General features: G+C 42.3%; 1 protein-coding gene across 1 annotated transcript in view; it reads left to right on the top strand.

Annotated features, from left to right (window-relative positions):
* The window catches only part of atp1a3a (ATPase Na+/K+ transporting subunit alpha 3a), a 100,315-nt gene that overhangs the window by 71,484 nt on the left and 12,099 nt on the right, over positions 1 to 16,732 (top strand). The window contains exons 8-17 of the mRNA XM_034161491.1: positions 928 to 1,016; positions 2,960 to 3,139; positions 9,060 to 9,258; positions 9,738 to 9,982; positions 10,079 to 10,271; positions 10,472 to 10,647; positions 10,913 to 11,049; positions 11,151 to 11,301; positions 11,412 to 11,580; positions 12,427 to 12,581. Of these exons, the coding sequence (XP_034017382.1) occupies positions 928 to 1,016; positions 2,960 to 3,139; positions 9,060 to 9,258; positions 9,738 to 9,982; positions 10,079 to 10,271; positions 10,472 to 10,647; positions 10,913 to 11,049; positions 11,151 to 11,301; positions 11,412 to 11,580; positions 12,427 to 12,581 (1,694 nt within the window). The remainder of the gene's footprint in view (positions 1 to 927; positions 1,017 to 2,959; positions 3,140 to 9,059; positions 9,259 to 9,737; positions 9,983 to 10,078; positions 10,272 to 10,471; positions 10,648 to 10,912; positions 11,050 to 11,150; positions 11,302 to 11,411; positions 11,581 to 12,426; positions 12,582 to 16,732) is intronic.

The raw sequence follows: 16,732 nt of genomic DNA, 5'->3' as shown, positions 1-16,732 counted from the left end.
GTTCAGATCCACCAAGACTCTTCCTAGAGCTGGCTGCCCGTCTAAACTGAAGGAATGGGTGAGAAGGGTCTTAGTCAGGGAGGTGACCAAGAACCTGATGGTCACTTTGTCAGAGCACCAGCATTCCTCTGTGGAGAGAAGAGAGCCTTCCAGAAGGACAACCATCTCTGCAACAATCCACCAATCGGGTCTGTATGGTAGAGTGGCCAGACAGATGCCACTCCTTAGTAAAAGGTGCATGGCAGCCCGCCTGGAGTTTGTCAAAAGGCACCTGAAGGACTCTCAGACCATGCGAAACAACATTCTCTGGTTTGAGACAAAGATTTTGGATTTAGGCTGTAACATAATAAAATGTGGAAAACGTGAAGTGCTGTGAATACTTTCTGGTTGCACTGTATCAAAGGAGTGGCTTCAAGACAACTCTGTGAATGTCTTTGAGTGGCCCACCCAGAACCCAGACATGAATCCGGTTGAACATCTCTGGAGAGATCTGAAAATGGCTATGCACTGTCGCTTCCCATCCAACCTGATGGAGCTTGAGAGGTGCTGCAAAGAGGAACGGGCAAAACTGCCCAAAGATAGGTGCACCAAGCTTGTGGCAGTATAATTCAGGAGGACTTGAGGTTGTAATTGCTCCCAAAAGTGGAGCAACAAAGTATTGAGCAGTGGGCGTGACACATGTGATTTCTTCATTTTTTATTTTTAATAAATTTGCAGAAATTTCAAAAACACTTTTTTCATGGTGTCATTATGGGGTGTTGTGAGTAGAATTTTGAGGGAAAAGATGAACTTACTTGTTTTTGGAATAAGACTGCAGCATAACAAAATGTGGAAAAAGTGAAGCGCTGTGAATACTTTATGGATGCACAGTAAACTTAAAGATACATTTTTAATTTTACATCAGTTCCCTCTTGTGTTTGTGTTCAGGAACAGCACGTGGGATTGTTGTATGTACGGGTGATCGTACAGTGATGGGACGCATCGCTACCCTCACCTCAGGCCTGGAGACTGGCAAGGTATCTTTATATTACTGTTGTGCTGAAATATCCCACAGAATCCTCCAAAGCCGGGACAATTTGACAGCATGTCAGGTGACCAAAACGTTTGCCAAGGATGTAATAAAATCATCGGCATTTATTTATTTGACTGTCTGACTTTTTGCAGGATTACGTCAAAACTACTGCCTGGATTTTGACGGAATTTTCACCACAGATAGATATTAGGCCACGGAAGATTCCATTAAATTTGGGAGGTGATTCGGATTCTGGATCAAGATTTCACTTTATATAGGGTTTGAAGGATTACATGAACAAAAGTCTGCTTCACAGATTGGGCCTCATGTATCAATATTGCGCACTTGTGGCATAAATTTACGGCATAAACTTGAAATACACCAAAGTCGCCATGACATGTATCAAGCAGTGCGCACCTGCCCATTTCCGGCGTACGCCTGACGTGATCTTGATAAATGCGGCGGGTGGAAACGATCGTAATTATAATAAACATGCCCATTAATATTCAGACTCTGCTTCAGACACACCCTCATTTTACGACATGGAAGCCGGAAAGACGGCAATGAAAAAGAACTCCACCAATCACGACCAGTATTTCACAGATCGGGCGTCTGCGTCCTGGCGCTGCGCCTTTTCCCACTCACACCTGGCTGCAGCAGGTGTTTGTTTCCGTGTGACAAACACAGTTATGAGTAGTTGTTGGCGCTCTTTTCTCTTCTGGGCAACAAGATTCTTATAAACAAATACGCAGAACACAGAACACTGTAAAAAAAAAAAGGCATGCAAAATTGGACTAAATACTCCGCGAGACTCCGAGGCCACGACAGGTGAACGGCGTAATAGCGAGGGACCACTGTATTCTCTTTTCACATGTCAATAATTCTTGACGTGGATATTTGCTCGCTCAATTAATAAGACATGCCTAATCTGTCAGATTTCTTTATTTTTTAAATGTATTTCTGTATTTATTTTATTGTGACAACCGAATGGAGACGACAAAACCTGGTTGCAGCACGGGCAAATTAAGGGAATGACGAAACTACAGTTGTTAGTATCAATTTCATAGTCTAAAACGATCACACCACATAAAGTTAAGCTCAGCGCTGCTCTGGCTCCAGGCTCGAAGTCTGGAGAAAAAGGCGAGCAGCGCTTTCTTTGCAGTCAGCGCTGTGGCCACGGATCGTGCTCCATAACAATCCCGCAAAGGCGGGATTTGTATTGATTATTATGTAGTATAATCAGGAAAGTGTTATTTATGTAACATATGCATTGATTTGTATAATGGCACTGTTTATCATGTTGATCATCTTCATTTTTATGTGGATTCCAGCGCTGGTTCATTTTGGTGTATAATTTACGCCACCTCTCGACCTGGTGTATATTTTCAGCGCAGCGTACGCCAACGACCACATTGATAAATGCCAAGTAGCGCAGCCGTTTTGGCGTACACCCATATACGCTCAAATATCGCCGTACGCAACGTTGATACATGAGGCCCATTGTTACCAAATTTGCACCACAGATAGATATTAGAGCATGGAAGACTCCACTGAATTTTGGAGGTGATCCAGATCCGGATTGGCGGACGTCAGAAATCTCAGATTGCTCTTGTTCAATTTATTTCTGATAGGAGCCGGTCACGTAATGGAGGTTCCTCCTTAATAATGCTAAATAAAAACAGGCTGATAAACTGTTCATTTGGTATTTATTTTCAATACACATTCTATGAATTCATTATTTGACTTTTCCTTTTAAACACAGCAGCTTATGCCAGAGTTCTCATATTTCAGTAAGTTAACCAAACCTGAATAGCTCCAAAACAAATCACTTTCTTTGGGTAGCAGCCAGTTAATTAAACTAAATAATTTTTATCATACTTGATAAAACCACAATGCAGACAGGAAGTCACATTCTGTCAGTCAGCAAGACTTTCTTCTTTGTCACAGACGCCCATTGCTAAGGAGATTGAACACTTCATCCACATCATCACGGGTGTGGCCGTCTTTCTGGGTGTGACCTTCTTCATCCTGTCACTCATTTTGGGTTACACCTGGCTGGAGGCTGTGATCTTCCTCATCGGCATCATTGTGGCAAATGTGCCAGAAGGGCTGCTGGCCACAGTCACGGTGCGTGAGCCAAGACACCTAACAATATGCTTAGAGCTAGACTGAGCTTTAGTTTTGGTATTGAAGGGGTGTGTGTGTGTGTGTGTGTGTGTGTGTGTGTGTGTGTGTGTGTGTGTGTGTGTGTGTGTGTGTGTGTGTGTGTGTGTGTGTGTGTGTGTGTGTGTGAAATTTAAAGTGTTTTCCTCTCTACAGAGCAGATTTGGCTCAAATAATGTTTGTATAGTTTCACATGGAGGAAATATAGAAGTTATCCTACATAATCTGTACAAAACATCTGATTCTCTTCTGTTTCTGATGTTCTCTCTCCGTTTCTGTTGTTGAAGTTCTTGTCTTAAACAGTGATGCAAGACAAAAAAAAAAGATTTTTGTCACAAACCAGCATCAGATTCAATCAGTCCCACTTACAAAGCAATTATTGAATGACACAAGGTTTTACCTTGTCTTTGATAAATGCTTGTACAGTACTCTATAGTACGTAAGATTTGATTCTCATCAAACCAGTTGTCCTGTCAGTTGTTGGGACCTTGCCTCACTTCAAAAAAACACAACCGAACGGCCCATTTTCTGTCTAAATGTTGGCTAGTATTAAAACACTGGAGTCCCATAAGGATTAATTTTGTAGTTTAGTGACTTACTTTGCTTGTACTACACATGAACCTAACTGTTTCACACACATCCATGTGCTGACTGTGTCTGTGAAATTATCTTATTTTGTGTCATTTCCCTGTGTACGTGTGTGATGTTGGTTTTTTGTGCCTGCTGCTCTCGCCTGTGTAATAGAGTAATTTGTTTTTCCTTCCTCTTTCTCTATGCTGTGTGCTGTACCAGTGTGTCTGTCTCTGTGCACCACAATATGTCTTTGTGTTTCTTTTTGTTGACATCTCTGTGGTGAACATGGGGGTTTGTCTCTCTCCATCTCTGTCTCCCTCTACTGGAAATCCATATTCCATGCATCCAGAAAGTATTCATAGCACTTCACTTTTTCCACATTTTTTTTATGTTACAGCCTTGTTCCAAAACTAAATTAATAGTGAATACATTTTTCTCCCTCAAAATACTACTCACAACACCCCTAATGACAACATGAAAAAAGTTTTTTTTTTGTTTGCTTTTTTTGCAAATTCATTAAAAATACAAAAACTAAGAAACCACATGTACATAAATATTCACAGCCTTTGCTCAGCACTTTGTTGTTGCATCTTTGGCAGAAATTACAACCTCAAGTCCTCTTGAATATGATGCCACAAGCTTGGTGCACCTATCTTTGGGCAGTTTTGTTCATTCCTCTTTGCTGCACCTCTCCAGCTCCATCAGGTTGGATGGGGAGCGTCGGTGCACAGCCACTTTCAAATCTCTCCAGAGATGTTCAGTCCAATTCAGGTCTGGGCTCTGGCTGGTTCACTCAAGGACATTTACAGAGTTGTACTGAAGCCATTCCTTTGATATCTTGGCTGTGTGTTTAGGGTCATTGTCTTGAACAGTCGGTTCATTGTCATGAACCGTCGCCCCAGTCTGACGTCAAGAGCGCTCTGAAGCAAGTTTTCATCCAGGATGTCTCTGGAGAAACAGCATTAGTGAAGGTTACAAATGATCTTGTTATGTCCTCAGACAGTGGACTCATCTCTGTGCTTGTTCTGTTAGACCTCAGTGCTGCTTTTGATGCTGTTGACCATAAGATTTTATTACAGAGATTAGAGCATGCCATAGGTATTAAAGGCACTGCGCTGCGGTGGTTTGAATCATATTTATCTAATAGATTACAATTTGTTCATGTAAATGGGGAATCGTCTTCACAGACTAAGGTTAATTATGGAGCTCCACAAGGTTCTGTGCTAGGACCAATTTTATTCACTTTATACATGCTTCCCTTAGGCAGTATTATTAGACAGCATTGCTTAAATTTTCATTGTTACGCAGATGATACCCAGCTTTATCTATCCATGAAGCCAGAGGACACACACCAATTAGCTAAACTGCAGGATTGTCTTACAGACATAAAGAGATGGATGACCTCTAATTTCCTGCTTTTAAACTCAGATAAAACTGAAGTTATTGTACTTGGCCCCACAAACTACTACTACTACTCTGGATGGCATTACCCTGACCTCTAGTAATACTGTGAGAAATCTTGGAGTCATTTTTGATCAGGATATGTCATTCAATGCGCATATTAAACAAATATGTAGGACTGCTTTTTTGCATTTGCGCAATATCTCTAAAATTAGAAAGGTCTTGTCTCAGAGTGATGCTGAAAAACTAATTCATGCATTTATTTCCTCTAGGCTGGACTATTGTAATTCATTATTATCAGGTTGTCCTAAAAGTTCCCTGAAAAGCCTTCAGTTAATTCAAAATGCTGCAGCTAGAGTACTGACAGGGACTAGAAGGAGAGAGCATATCTCACCCATATTGGCCTCTCTTCATTGGCTTCCTGTTAATTCTAGAATAGAATTTAAAATTCTTCTTCTTACTTATAAGGTTTTGAATAATCAGGTCCCATCTTATCTTAGGGAGCTCATAGTACCATATCACCCCAATAGAGAGCTTTGCTCTCAGACTGCAGCACTTACTTGTAGTTCCTAGGGTTTGTAAGAGTAGAATGGGAGGCAGAGCCTTCAGCTTTCAGGCTCCTCTCCTCTGGAACCAGCTCCCAATTTGGATCAGAGAGACAGACACCCTCTCTACTTTTAAGATTAGGCTTAAAACTTTCCTTTTTGCTAAAGCTTATAGTTAGGGCTGGATCAGGTGACCCTGAATCATCCCTTAGTTATGCTGCTATAGACTTAGACTGCTGGGGGGTTCCCATGATGCACTGAGTGTTTCTTTCTCTTTTTGCTCTGTATGTACCACTCTGCATTTAATCATTAGTGATTGATCTCTGCTCCCCTCCACAGCATGTCTTTTTCCTGGTTCTCTCCCTCAGCCCCAACCAGTCCCAGCAGAAGACTGCCCCTCCCTGAGCCTGGTTCTGCTGGAGGTTTCTTCCTGTTAAAAGGGAGTTTTTCCTTCCCACTGTCGCCAAGTGCTTGCTCACAGGGGGTCGTTTTGACCGTTGGGGTTTTTCCGTAATTATTGTATGGCTTTGCCTTACAATATAAAGCGCTTTGGGGCAACTGTTTGTTGTGATTTGGTGCTATATAAATAAAATTGATTTGATTTGATTTGGACATTTCTGCATTTATCTTTCCCTCAATCCTGACTCTCCCAGTTCCTGTTGCTGAAAAACATCCCCACAGCATGATGCTGCCACCACCATGCTTCAGTGTAGGGATGGTGCCTGGTTTCCTTCAAACATGATGCCTGACATTCACGACAAACAGTTCAGTCTCATCAGACCAGATAATTTTGTTTCTCGTGGCCTGGGAGAAAACACCTCCGTGTTGATAACCATTTGTAAAATCCAGGCGGCTTTTGGTGGCTTTCAGTTGAGTGAGTATCTGAGATGTTGTTTAACAGCAGGGCATGTTCCAACTTGTCTTTAAGGCTTCCAACGGAGGTGTTTTCCTGTGGCGGGCGCACCGCGCCGGCTGCGAGCCGACGCGCCAATCCATCCGCACGTCTTTCGGTAAAAAAATCTCCTTTAACAGTGGAATGTCCGGATAAACTGCTGATTCCGACCTCTTCTAAAAGTTCTCTGTTCTCTCACGATGTCCTGGGTCAACAGAGGCTTAAATTTGGAGGTTTTCAGCTTGAAACAGGATGACGACGTCGCCTCGGAGCTCTGCGCGATGTCCCGCTCTGTTGGAAGTCCTTAAAGCAATAGAAACAATCCAAAATCTCTCATCAGCCGTTAAAGGTTTCACCGAAAACCAGCTGAATTTCTCGACTGGTGTCCACTCGGATGTGCCTCACAGTTTTTGAAAAAATTTTGATCAAGCACAGCGCCAGTCTCTCAGCAACTTCTCAGACAAAGGAATTCCGACGAGGGGGCTGGACCACTCCTTCCACAAGGCGTGCTCACAGGCGAATGACGTCACCGACAGGCGTGAAAAAACTCTCGCATGCCCCTGAGGGTTCAAGCTTGGCTGATGTAATCACACGTGATTCAAATCCATATGGTTTTTTAAAAAAATAATAAGGTCGGATACTTTTCTCACAGACCCCGTACAGGCCTGTTCGGTGGATTGCTGCAGAGATGGTTGTCCTTCTGGATGGTTCTCCTGTCTCTACAGAGGAATGCTGGAACTCTGACAGAGTGGCCATCAGGTTCTTGGTCACCTATCTGACTAAAGGCACTTCTCCCCCGATCGCTCAGTTTAGACAGGCGACCAGCTATAGGAAGAGTCCTGGTGGACTCGAATGTCTTCCATTTACAGATGGTGGAGGCCACTGTGCTCATTGGAACCTTCAAAGCAGCAGAAATGTTTCTCTACTCTTTCCCAGATTTGTGCCTTGAGACAATCCTGTATCAGAGTCCTTTGACTTCATCCTTCATTTGTGCTCCGACATGCACTGTCAACTGTGGGACCTTATATTTAGACACGTGTGTGTCTTTCCAAATCATGTCCAATCAATTTAATTTAGCCCAGGTGGACTCTAATAAAGCTGTAGATGTTGGGAAAGTGTCGTGACACGGACCCACAACAGGGGGCGTAAATGAACGGACAATGAAAGAGTCAAATATGAACACTTTTACTGCTGGCGAGGAGCAGAAACAATCAGAGGTGGGTGTGTGTACACCCAGTAACAACGCTGGTGGAGATCCCACCTCCACCTCCTATCCAGAAAACAGGTACGTGCAGCAGTTGAGAGTACTTACCACAGAATAGCGTGGGGAGCGAAGACGTCAGCTCTCCACGTCTCTCACACTCAGCCTCCGGCTGCGAGCACTCACGGAACTGACTGCAAACACTGTGTAACAAACACTTGTCAGAAAAGACAAAAGCAACGGCTGAGAGTTTTACCTTTACTGGTAGATGATATCTCGGCAACGAGGTGGAGATGACGTCCGGTATTTATGGTGTGGACTGATGAAGTGTAGATGGGTGACAGCTGTCCTGAGATAATGAGTGACAGCTGTCACCCCGGCTGTGTCCTTGGCGGCAGCGCCCTCTGGTGCCTGAAGCCCGCACTTCAGGCAGGGCGCCCTCTGGTGGTGGGCCAGCAGTACCTCCTCTTCTGGCAGCCCACACAACAGTAGAAACATCTCAAGGATAGAAGGAAAGGAAAGAGGAAGCACCTGAGCTCAGTTACGACAAAGGTTGTGAATTCTTATGTTCATGCGATTTCTTAGGATTGTTTGTTTGTTTGTTTTTTGTATATAAATTTATTGCATAGAATGTTGACTAAAAAAAGAATTTCATTCATTTTGGAATGAGGCTGCAATATAACAAAATATGGAAAATGTGCAGTGCTGTGAATACTTTCCAGATGCATTGTGTGTCCTATCTCTACTTGCATTGGTCCACCTCTCTGTTTTACAGGCCACTCATAATGTTGTCTGCAGTGACGTCTACTAGCTAATGTAATTACACTTGTTGGCCCTATGGAATGAATTTTACTTGCTGCGTTTGGCCTTGGCTGTTTTGACTCTTTGGTCTTGCTGTAATTCACAAGATCAGTTGCGAGGCATGATGATGTGCACCGCTGCTCTGCATCACTGCTTTAAGCATCATTCTTTGGGCTACGGTTTGCAGTTTTTTTTTACCTTTTCAGTGCATTTTGCTATACAAAGACACTTGTTTGAATGGACATCTGCAGTAACCAGGTGGACTAGGATTTGCTTGAAAACCTGAAATATAGAATGACTGGCCTGACTTTGGTACCTGGAGTGGTTTTGTGTGCGTTTGTGTTTTTAGTTTCCTAAACAGACGCTAATCTTTATTTTTCTGTTTCTCTAATATCTTCTTTCTGTTCTGTCTTCTCTCTGTAATGTCTCTCTCCTCCATCATTTTCTTGCGCATTTCTATTTTTGCCTCAGGTGTGTCTTACTCTGACCGCTAAGCGAATGGCTCGTAAAAACTGCCTGGTAAAGAACTTGGAAGCTGTGGAGACACTGGGCTCCACCTCCACCATCTGTTCTGACAAAACAGGCACACTGACTCAGAACAGGATGACCGTGGCCCACATGTGGTTCGACAACCAGATCCACGAGGCCGACACCACCGAGGACCAGTCTGGTGAGAGGCCTGTCCGAGCCGTGCTGGGCTTTGTGTCATTTTATCTTTCAGCAACAGTTGTATTTGAAAGACTTGCTGCATTCTCATGTTGAGTCAAAAATCATAAAATGCTGTATTTGTATAAACAACTTGTATGGAAGGCTTTGCACTCTGCAAGGTTCATTTTTGTCTGATTTTTCTGTTATGAAACAAAATTGGTACCATCTTCACAAAACAATGGCTGTCCGTCATTTATTTCCATGTGTAGATCAAGTTTTGGCTCATCTTGCAGCTGCATGTTTTTAACATTTTGGGGTCCTGAAAAGCTAACATTTGCATTTTGCTAAATGAAACTCGCTTAAAATTATGGCTATAAGGCTGCGTAATACAGAGTCCATATTCGTGTTAATACCAGGGGGATTTTATGTGCAGCCAACCGGTTTGAGTACATGTGGTGTCTTGACACACATCCTTTTCTTCTTTTTTTGATCACTTACTAGGCTCCTCTTTTGACAAGAGCTCCAGTACATGGGTGGCTTTGGCCCGCATCGCTGCCCTGTGCAACCGTGCTGTGTTCAAGGCCGGCCAGGAATCTCTGCCCATCCTGAAGCGCGAGGTCGCAGGCGATGCCTCAGAGTCTGCCCTTTTGAAGTGTATCGAGCTATCCTGTGGATCTGTCAAGACCGTGAGGGACAAGAATAAGAAGGTGGCTGAGATCCCCTTCAACTCTACCAACAAGTATCAGGTCTGTGTTCAGTTAGATGAACATCCAGCAGCCCAGATCATCCTGTCAGAGGTGGATGGCACTGTCATATTGAAAGTAGAAAATCTCTTCCATTAGCTTTCAATTCATGAAACTGAGGATGAAAATGACAATCGTTACCTGCTAGTGATGAAGGGAGCTCCAGAGAGGATCCTGGACCGCTGCTCCACCATCATGCTGCAGGGCAAAGAGCAGCCCATGGACGATGAGATGAAGGAGGCCTTTCAGAATGCCTACCTGGAACTGGGAGGACTGGGAGAGAGAGTACTGGGTAAGTACTGACAAATTCAACAGCAGGTGAGTAATTAAAAGGAACAGATATGAAAGAAATAACAAATGCATTTAGGATTACATTTATGATTTCTGAATTAGGAGCAGGCAAGAAACAGCGAGACTGTTGGTGGAAGATTCGTCATATGTGGACTGTACCTTCATGTTCTGTTGTCTTGTCATCGTTTCTCATTTCTGCAGGTTTCTGCCACCTTTTCCTGCCAGAGGACAAGTACCCCAAAGGCTTTGCCTTTGACACAGATGACGTGAACTTTCAGACTGACAACCTTTGTTTCGTGGGTCTCATGTCTATGATTGACCCGCCCCGTGCTGCCGTGCCCGACGCTGTGGGCAAGTGCCGCTCTGCTGGCATTAAGGTGTGCACCTTTCTCATGTGATATTTAAAGGAATGATGACGTGTAAATGAATCCTTCTGCATAGCAGCAGGTGTTTCAGCTCTGGTTGTGTTATGAATGTCATGCATGTTCTTTAAATTAAACTGACATTTTTGTGATCCTTTCATGCTAACATTTGACTTGTTTTCAGTTTTTCTTTTGTTCTTTTTTTTTTTACAAATGCTCTTCGGTTACCTAATATTAACATCCTCTTTTTATTTGTATTTTTTTTATTTTTAATTTCTAGGTTATCATGGTGACAGGCGACCATCCAATCACAGCCAAAGCCATTGCCAAGGGTGTAGGTATCATTTCCGAGGGCAATGAGACTGTTGAAGACATCGCCGCACGTCTCAACATCCCTGTCAGCCAAGTCAACCCCAGGTTAAAAAAAAAAAAAAAGGAAATGTACAATTTCCTAAAGCCTTTTGGGTTACAGTACCTGTTTCATGAGTCAGTGTTGTAATTTGATTTGTGCCATGTAGAGATGCCAAGGCCTGCGTGATCCATGGGACAGATCTGAAGGACCTCACTCAGGACCAGATGGATGATATTTTAAAGAACCACACAGAAATAGTATTTGCTAGAACCTCTCCACAGCAGAAGCTCATCATTGTAGAGGGCTGCCAGAGACAGGTACATTTACTATGCATGCACGCAGAGGTCAATGCAAACAAATACTAATTAAAATCCATAAAAGTGACTATTCAGAATCAAAGGTCAAAAGTTTTTGGGTTTCTTGTCAGGGTGCCATTGTTGCTGTGACTGGTGATGGTGTGAATGACTCACCTGCCCTCAAGAAGGCTGACATTGGTGTAGCCATGGGAATCTCTGGCTCTGATGTGTCCAAACAAGCTGCTGATATGATCCTGTTGGACGACAACTTTGCCTCCATCGTCACTGGTGTTGAAGAAGGTGAGGAATGGAGGGAAAGGGCAGAGATGAGGAAGCTAAGAGCTGGTTTTTATTTCACATGATTCAGATTAGGTTGCCCCTGACTGAGATTCTATCCTTCCTGACGGCTAAAACCTGCACTTTCAAGAGTAAAACTGTCAGCAGCGCTCTTTTACAAAATTATTCAGAAAAGCCTTCAAAAATGGACAAAGTGGCTCTCTATAAATGTTTTGTCTGTTCTTTTCTGTCAGACTCTGAAACCTCACAAACAAGCAAAAAAAAAAAAAAAATCAGCTGGTTCCTTAAGTGGTCATGCCAGCAGATTGTCCATCTCGCAAAGAGTCTTACACTCTTTCTGTAATCAACTCCAGATGTAGAGACGCCGACTTGATCAGGGGCAGAGAAAGGATCAGACCCTACATAAGCATATTTTTGATTGTGGAAGGAAACCGGAGTGCCTGCAGGAAACCCACGCAGACATGAGGAGAACATGCAAACTCCACACAGGAAGGGCAGGAAGCAATCCCACAACCTTCTTGCTGTGAGGCACTAGTGCTAATCACTAAGCCACCATGCCAAACATGCTCCCTACCCTGACTACAGATCATAAGATTATCTGCAAACCTCAGTCCATGGAGTCTTGCAAAACAACCAGATGTTTTGGAACGGAGTACAAAAACAGATGTGTACTTGTCAGTAGGTGTTCGGAATATTTTTCTTTTTTGTTTATAGCTGCACTTGAGTTCTGTTTGAACAAAACTTTTTTTTGGCAGTAATGTGGGTAAAATAAGTGGAACAGAAAGAAGACTAACTGGGTTTCCACTAATGTATTTATTTGTGTTCCTTCCTACCCTCCTACTTTAACAGGCCGTCTAATCTTTGACAATCTGAAGAAGTCCATTGCCTACACACTGACCAGCAACATTCCAGAAATCACTCCGTTCCTCTTCTTCATCTTGGTCAACATTCCACTGCCTCTGGGCACCATCACCATCCTGTGCATCGACCTTGGAACTGACATGGTGAAAACAAAAATACACACAAACATGTCACTGACACATCAAGAGGCCACACACACAGGCGCAGCTGTAATGGATTTATGTCAAATGAGGCATTAAGTAGAATTCTAAATGTGAAGCTGACTGTTAGATCACTGGTCCATACACACGTGCACACTCACCTGAATCATACACAAGCATGTCAGCCAGTTGACAGAATATGTTTAATGCATCATGTGTTCAGCGACATACACAGTATCTCTGAAGGACCCTATGAAGACCATTATATAAATATAAGTTTGTATTTATTTTATTATCGATTTGGATAAGAAATCCAACTTTCTGTATTATTGGTACAACCCCAATTCCAATGAAGTTGGGACGTTGTGTGAAATGTAAATAAAAACAGAATACAATTATTTGCAAATCCTCTTCAACCTATATTCAGTTGAATACACCACAAAGACAAGATATTTAATGTTCAAACTGATAAACTTTATTGTTTTTGTGCAAATATTTACTCATTTTGAAATGGATGCCTGCAACACATTTCAAAAAAGCTGTGACAGTATGTTTACCACTGTGTTACATCACCTTTCCTTCTGACAACACTCAATAAGCATTTGGGAACTGAGGACACTAATTGTGAGTGTCATGATTGGGTATAAAAGGAGCATCCCAAAAGGCTCAGCTGTTCACAAGCAAAGATGGGGTGAGGATCACCACTTTGTGAACAACTGCGTGAAAAAAACAGTTTAAGAACAGTGTTTCTCAACATTCAGTTGCAAGGAATTTAGGGATTCCATCATCTACGATTCAGAGAATCTGGAGAGTTTTCTACACATAAGCGGCCAATATTGAATGCCTGTGCCTTCAATCTCTCAGGCAGCACTGCATTAAAAACCAACATCATTGTGTAAAGGATCTTTACACGTTAAAACTCTACCATGCAAAGCAAAAGCCATACATCAATAACATCCAGAAAAGCCGCAGCCTTCTCTGGGCCTGAGCTCATTTGAAATGGACAGACACAAAGTGGAAAAGTGTGCTGTGGTCTGATGAGTCCACATTTCACATTGTTTTTGGAAATCATGGACGTCGTGTCCTCCAGACAAAAAAGAAAAAAGACCATCCAGATTGTTACCAGAGCAAAGTTCAAAAGCCAGCATCTGTGATGGTATGGGGGTGTGTTAGTGCCCATGACGTGGGCAACTTACACATCTGTGATGGCACCATCAATGCTGAAAGGTACATCCAGGTTTTGGAGCAACACATGTTGCCAACCAAGCAACGTCTTTTTCAGGGACGTCCCTGTTTATTTCAGCAAGACAATGCCAAGCCACATTCTGTACGTGTTACAACAGTGTGGCTTCGTAGTAAAAGAGTGCGGCTACTAGACTGGCCTGCCTGCAGTCCAGACCTGTCGCCCATTGAAAATGTCTGGCGCATTATGAAGCGCAAAATATGACAACAGAGACTCCGAACTGTTGAACAGCTGAAGTCGTACATCAAGCAAGAATGGGAAAGAATTCCACCTACGAAGCTTCAACAATTAGTGTCCTCAGTTCCCAAACGCTTATTGACTGTTGTTAGAAGGAAAGGTGATGTAACACAGTGGTAAACATACCACTGTCCCAGCTTTTTTGAAATGTGTTGCAGGCATCCATTTCAAAATGAGCAAATATTGGCACAAAAACAACAACGTTTATCAGTGTGAACATTAAATATCTTGTCTTTGTGGTGTATTCAATTGAATATAAGTTGAAGAGGATTTGCAAATCGTGTTCTGTTTTTATTTACATTTTACACAACGTCCCAACTTCATTGGAATTGGGGTTGTACTTTGATGTATGTATTCATGAAACTTGAATTTTTAGGTCAGAGGATCTGTTAAGGTATAGAGTTGATTAAAATTTGTTGTCAGTGGACCCTTATGTCCTACATTCAGTCAACCAGAATACAAAGAAAATTTCTTCAGCTTTTTTTACCCTCCTCCTTCTGAAGCTTGTGACAGCCATCAGAAATTGTACACCGGCCTCAGAAGGTCATGCTGTCAGTCAACAGAGTGGTGATAATGGAAAATGTTTTTCCCCCATCATGGCTATGACTGAGCTTTGGATTTTTTTTTTTTTTTGTACGCAGGCATATGGTATGATGGCAAATGTTGCTGCAGAATTCAGTTAGTGCTTTTTGTCACAGAGACATACACACACACAGAGACACACGCACACACACAGAGACAACCTGACCCCTCCTGACCTCGATACTACAGATGATAATAAGTGAACTTGTTTTATTCATAGATGTTGAAATTCCACAAGGGTCCTGCAGAAATATTGACAGCAAGTCTTAAACATTAATTGGAAAGCAGCGAGATGGCACAGGATGGCAGCAGAGTGCACAAAAGAGACAACGCATTTAGAACTACATCAGAATAGTTTAAACTTAAAGGGCTGTTCTCACTCCAATCAACATTCTTTTAAAAAATTATATACCAGACTATGAATCAAAACTTCCAACTCTTTAAGTTGTGCGAGTCCTGATGTAGCTGATAATAATAAAATTAGCCATATAACATCTGGAAAAATGCACACAGATTCAGAGCTATTTTTTTGCCATAAAAATGATGTAACCTCATTTGCTGAGCATTAGCTGTCTGAAGGTCACACCACCTGTGTCCACTTACAGGCCACTTCATGACATACAGCAGTACACACAGTCAATTTGGGTTGCTGTTTGTTTCCAAATGTAATATGTCTTTAATTTGTCTTTCAAGTCAAATTCTTGTATTTTGCGATCAACATATGTCCGTCTCTTTGTAACCCGTGGTGTATTCAGGAAAAAAACAAAGCAACAACATCACATGCTTCTTAATAAGACTTAATAATAATAATTATTATTATATGGCTGCGACGCTACGCACGCTCTGATTGGCTGATCTCCGGCCTGCTGTTTTCTCATATCTGACCGGTTACCATGATAATCTGTCTGAAACGCGTATGCCATTCGTCACAAAGCAGAAAACTAAAAACACGATTAGAAAAACCAAGCCGGACATGAACATACTCCATAAATATCTAAATGGCATCAGAAAAAACACACAGATTAAAAGCTTACCAGTTAACAACCAGACCATATGTTAGCAAGTTCTTCACAGAGATGAAGCAAACAGGTGTCTGACTACGAGTCCAACACAGTCAGCAGCTTTCATATTCGGATGATACCAAGTCTGTGTCTTTATTTTTATATATATATGGGCTGTGAAAACTCCCCGGATCCGCGAAATTCCGCGGATTTCATCATGGGGAGGGGGGGTGGTGGGTGTTAGCGTTTTATTCTGTAATCATGATCGTCACTGAGTTTTTAAAATGCCTACTACAAAGTGTTCTTTTTTTACATCATCGTGCAAGTTTTGTACGTCTGTGGCGGTCCACGGACACTGATCTGTGAGTTACAGATACAAATCAGTGTCCTTGGAGCCGCGGAGTTTCGAGGAGAAAAATCCGTCTCTAAGCCTGACTGTTGCGACAGTTGTCGAAGCAGGATTGGTTGGTTGCTGCGGTGATGCTGTGTGGCTCCTGCGCGACGCTTAAGATAAACATAGCATGGGGACATTGCAAACTTTTAGAGCTCTCAAGTTTTTAAAAGAACAATTGTGCAGCATGTCTGTGTCACGGACCGATGTGGGAGAGAGAGAAGATGGCGAGAAAGACGGTTTGAAAAAGTCTGATAAGGACAAGAATCCGTGGAATTGTTGCTGGCTTCATGAACACACCTGAAAGATAAAAGAGCCGGGAAAAGTGAACTGTGCCCTCAGGAAACACGGTAAGAATTTTTGTCTCTGGAACATAAACATTCTGCTGTTCAAACAGGATTTTAGACAAGATTATGAGACTTTTTTCATTAAGCTAGACTTTCTTTCATTGGAAAAAAAGACTGGTTTTGAATGGATTTACATGAATTTACACAAGAATATAAATGAGTTTTTATTAATGTAGACTTTTCTCATGGGCAAAAGGCACTGTGGATTTACAGGAATTTACACAAGAATATGTGGCTTTTTTACTATAAGGTATATTATTGATATTTTACCATGATTTTCAAAATATTCTCCAAGCTTTAGCTGTGGTTTTTGAAATGCTTTAACAGTCTTATCAGTCTTCATGATTTTCATG

The sequence above is a fragment of the Thalassophryne amazonica genome, chromosome 20 (genome assembly GCF_902500255.1).
Source record: "Thalassophryne amazonica chromosome 20, fThaAma1.1, whole genome shotgun sequence".
Taxonomy (NCBI): Eukaryota; Metazoa; Chordata; class Actinopteri; order Batrachoidiformes; family Batrachoididae; genus Thalassophryne; species Thalassophryne amazonica.
Note: the sequence above shows the minus strand (reverse complement) of the source record. Positions and strands in the feature narration are given on the sequence as shown.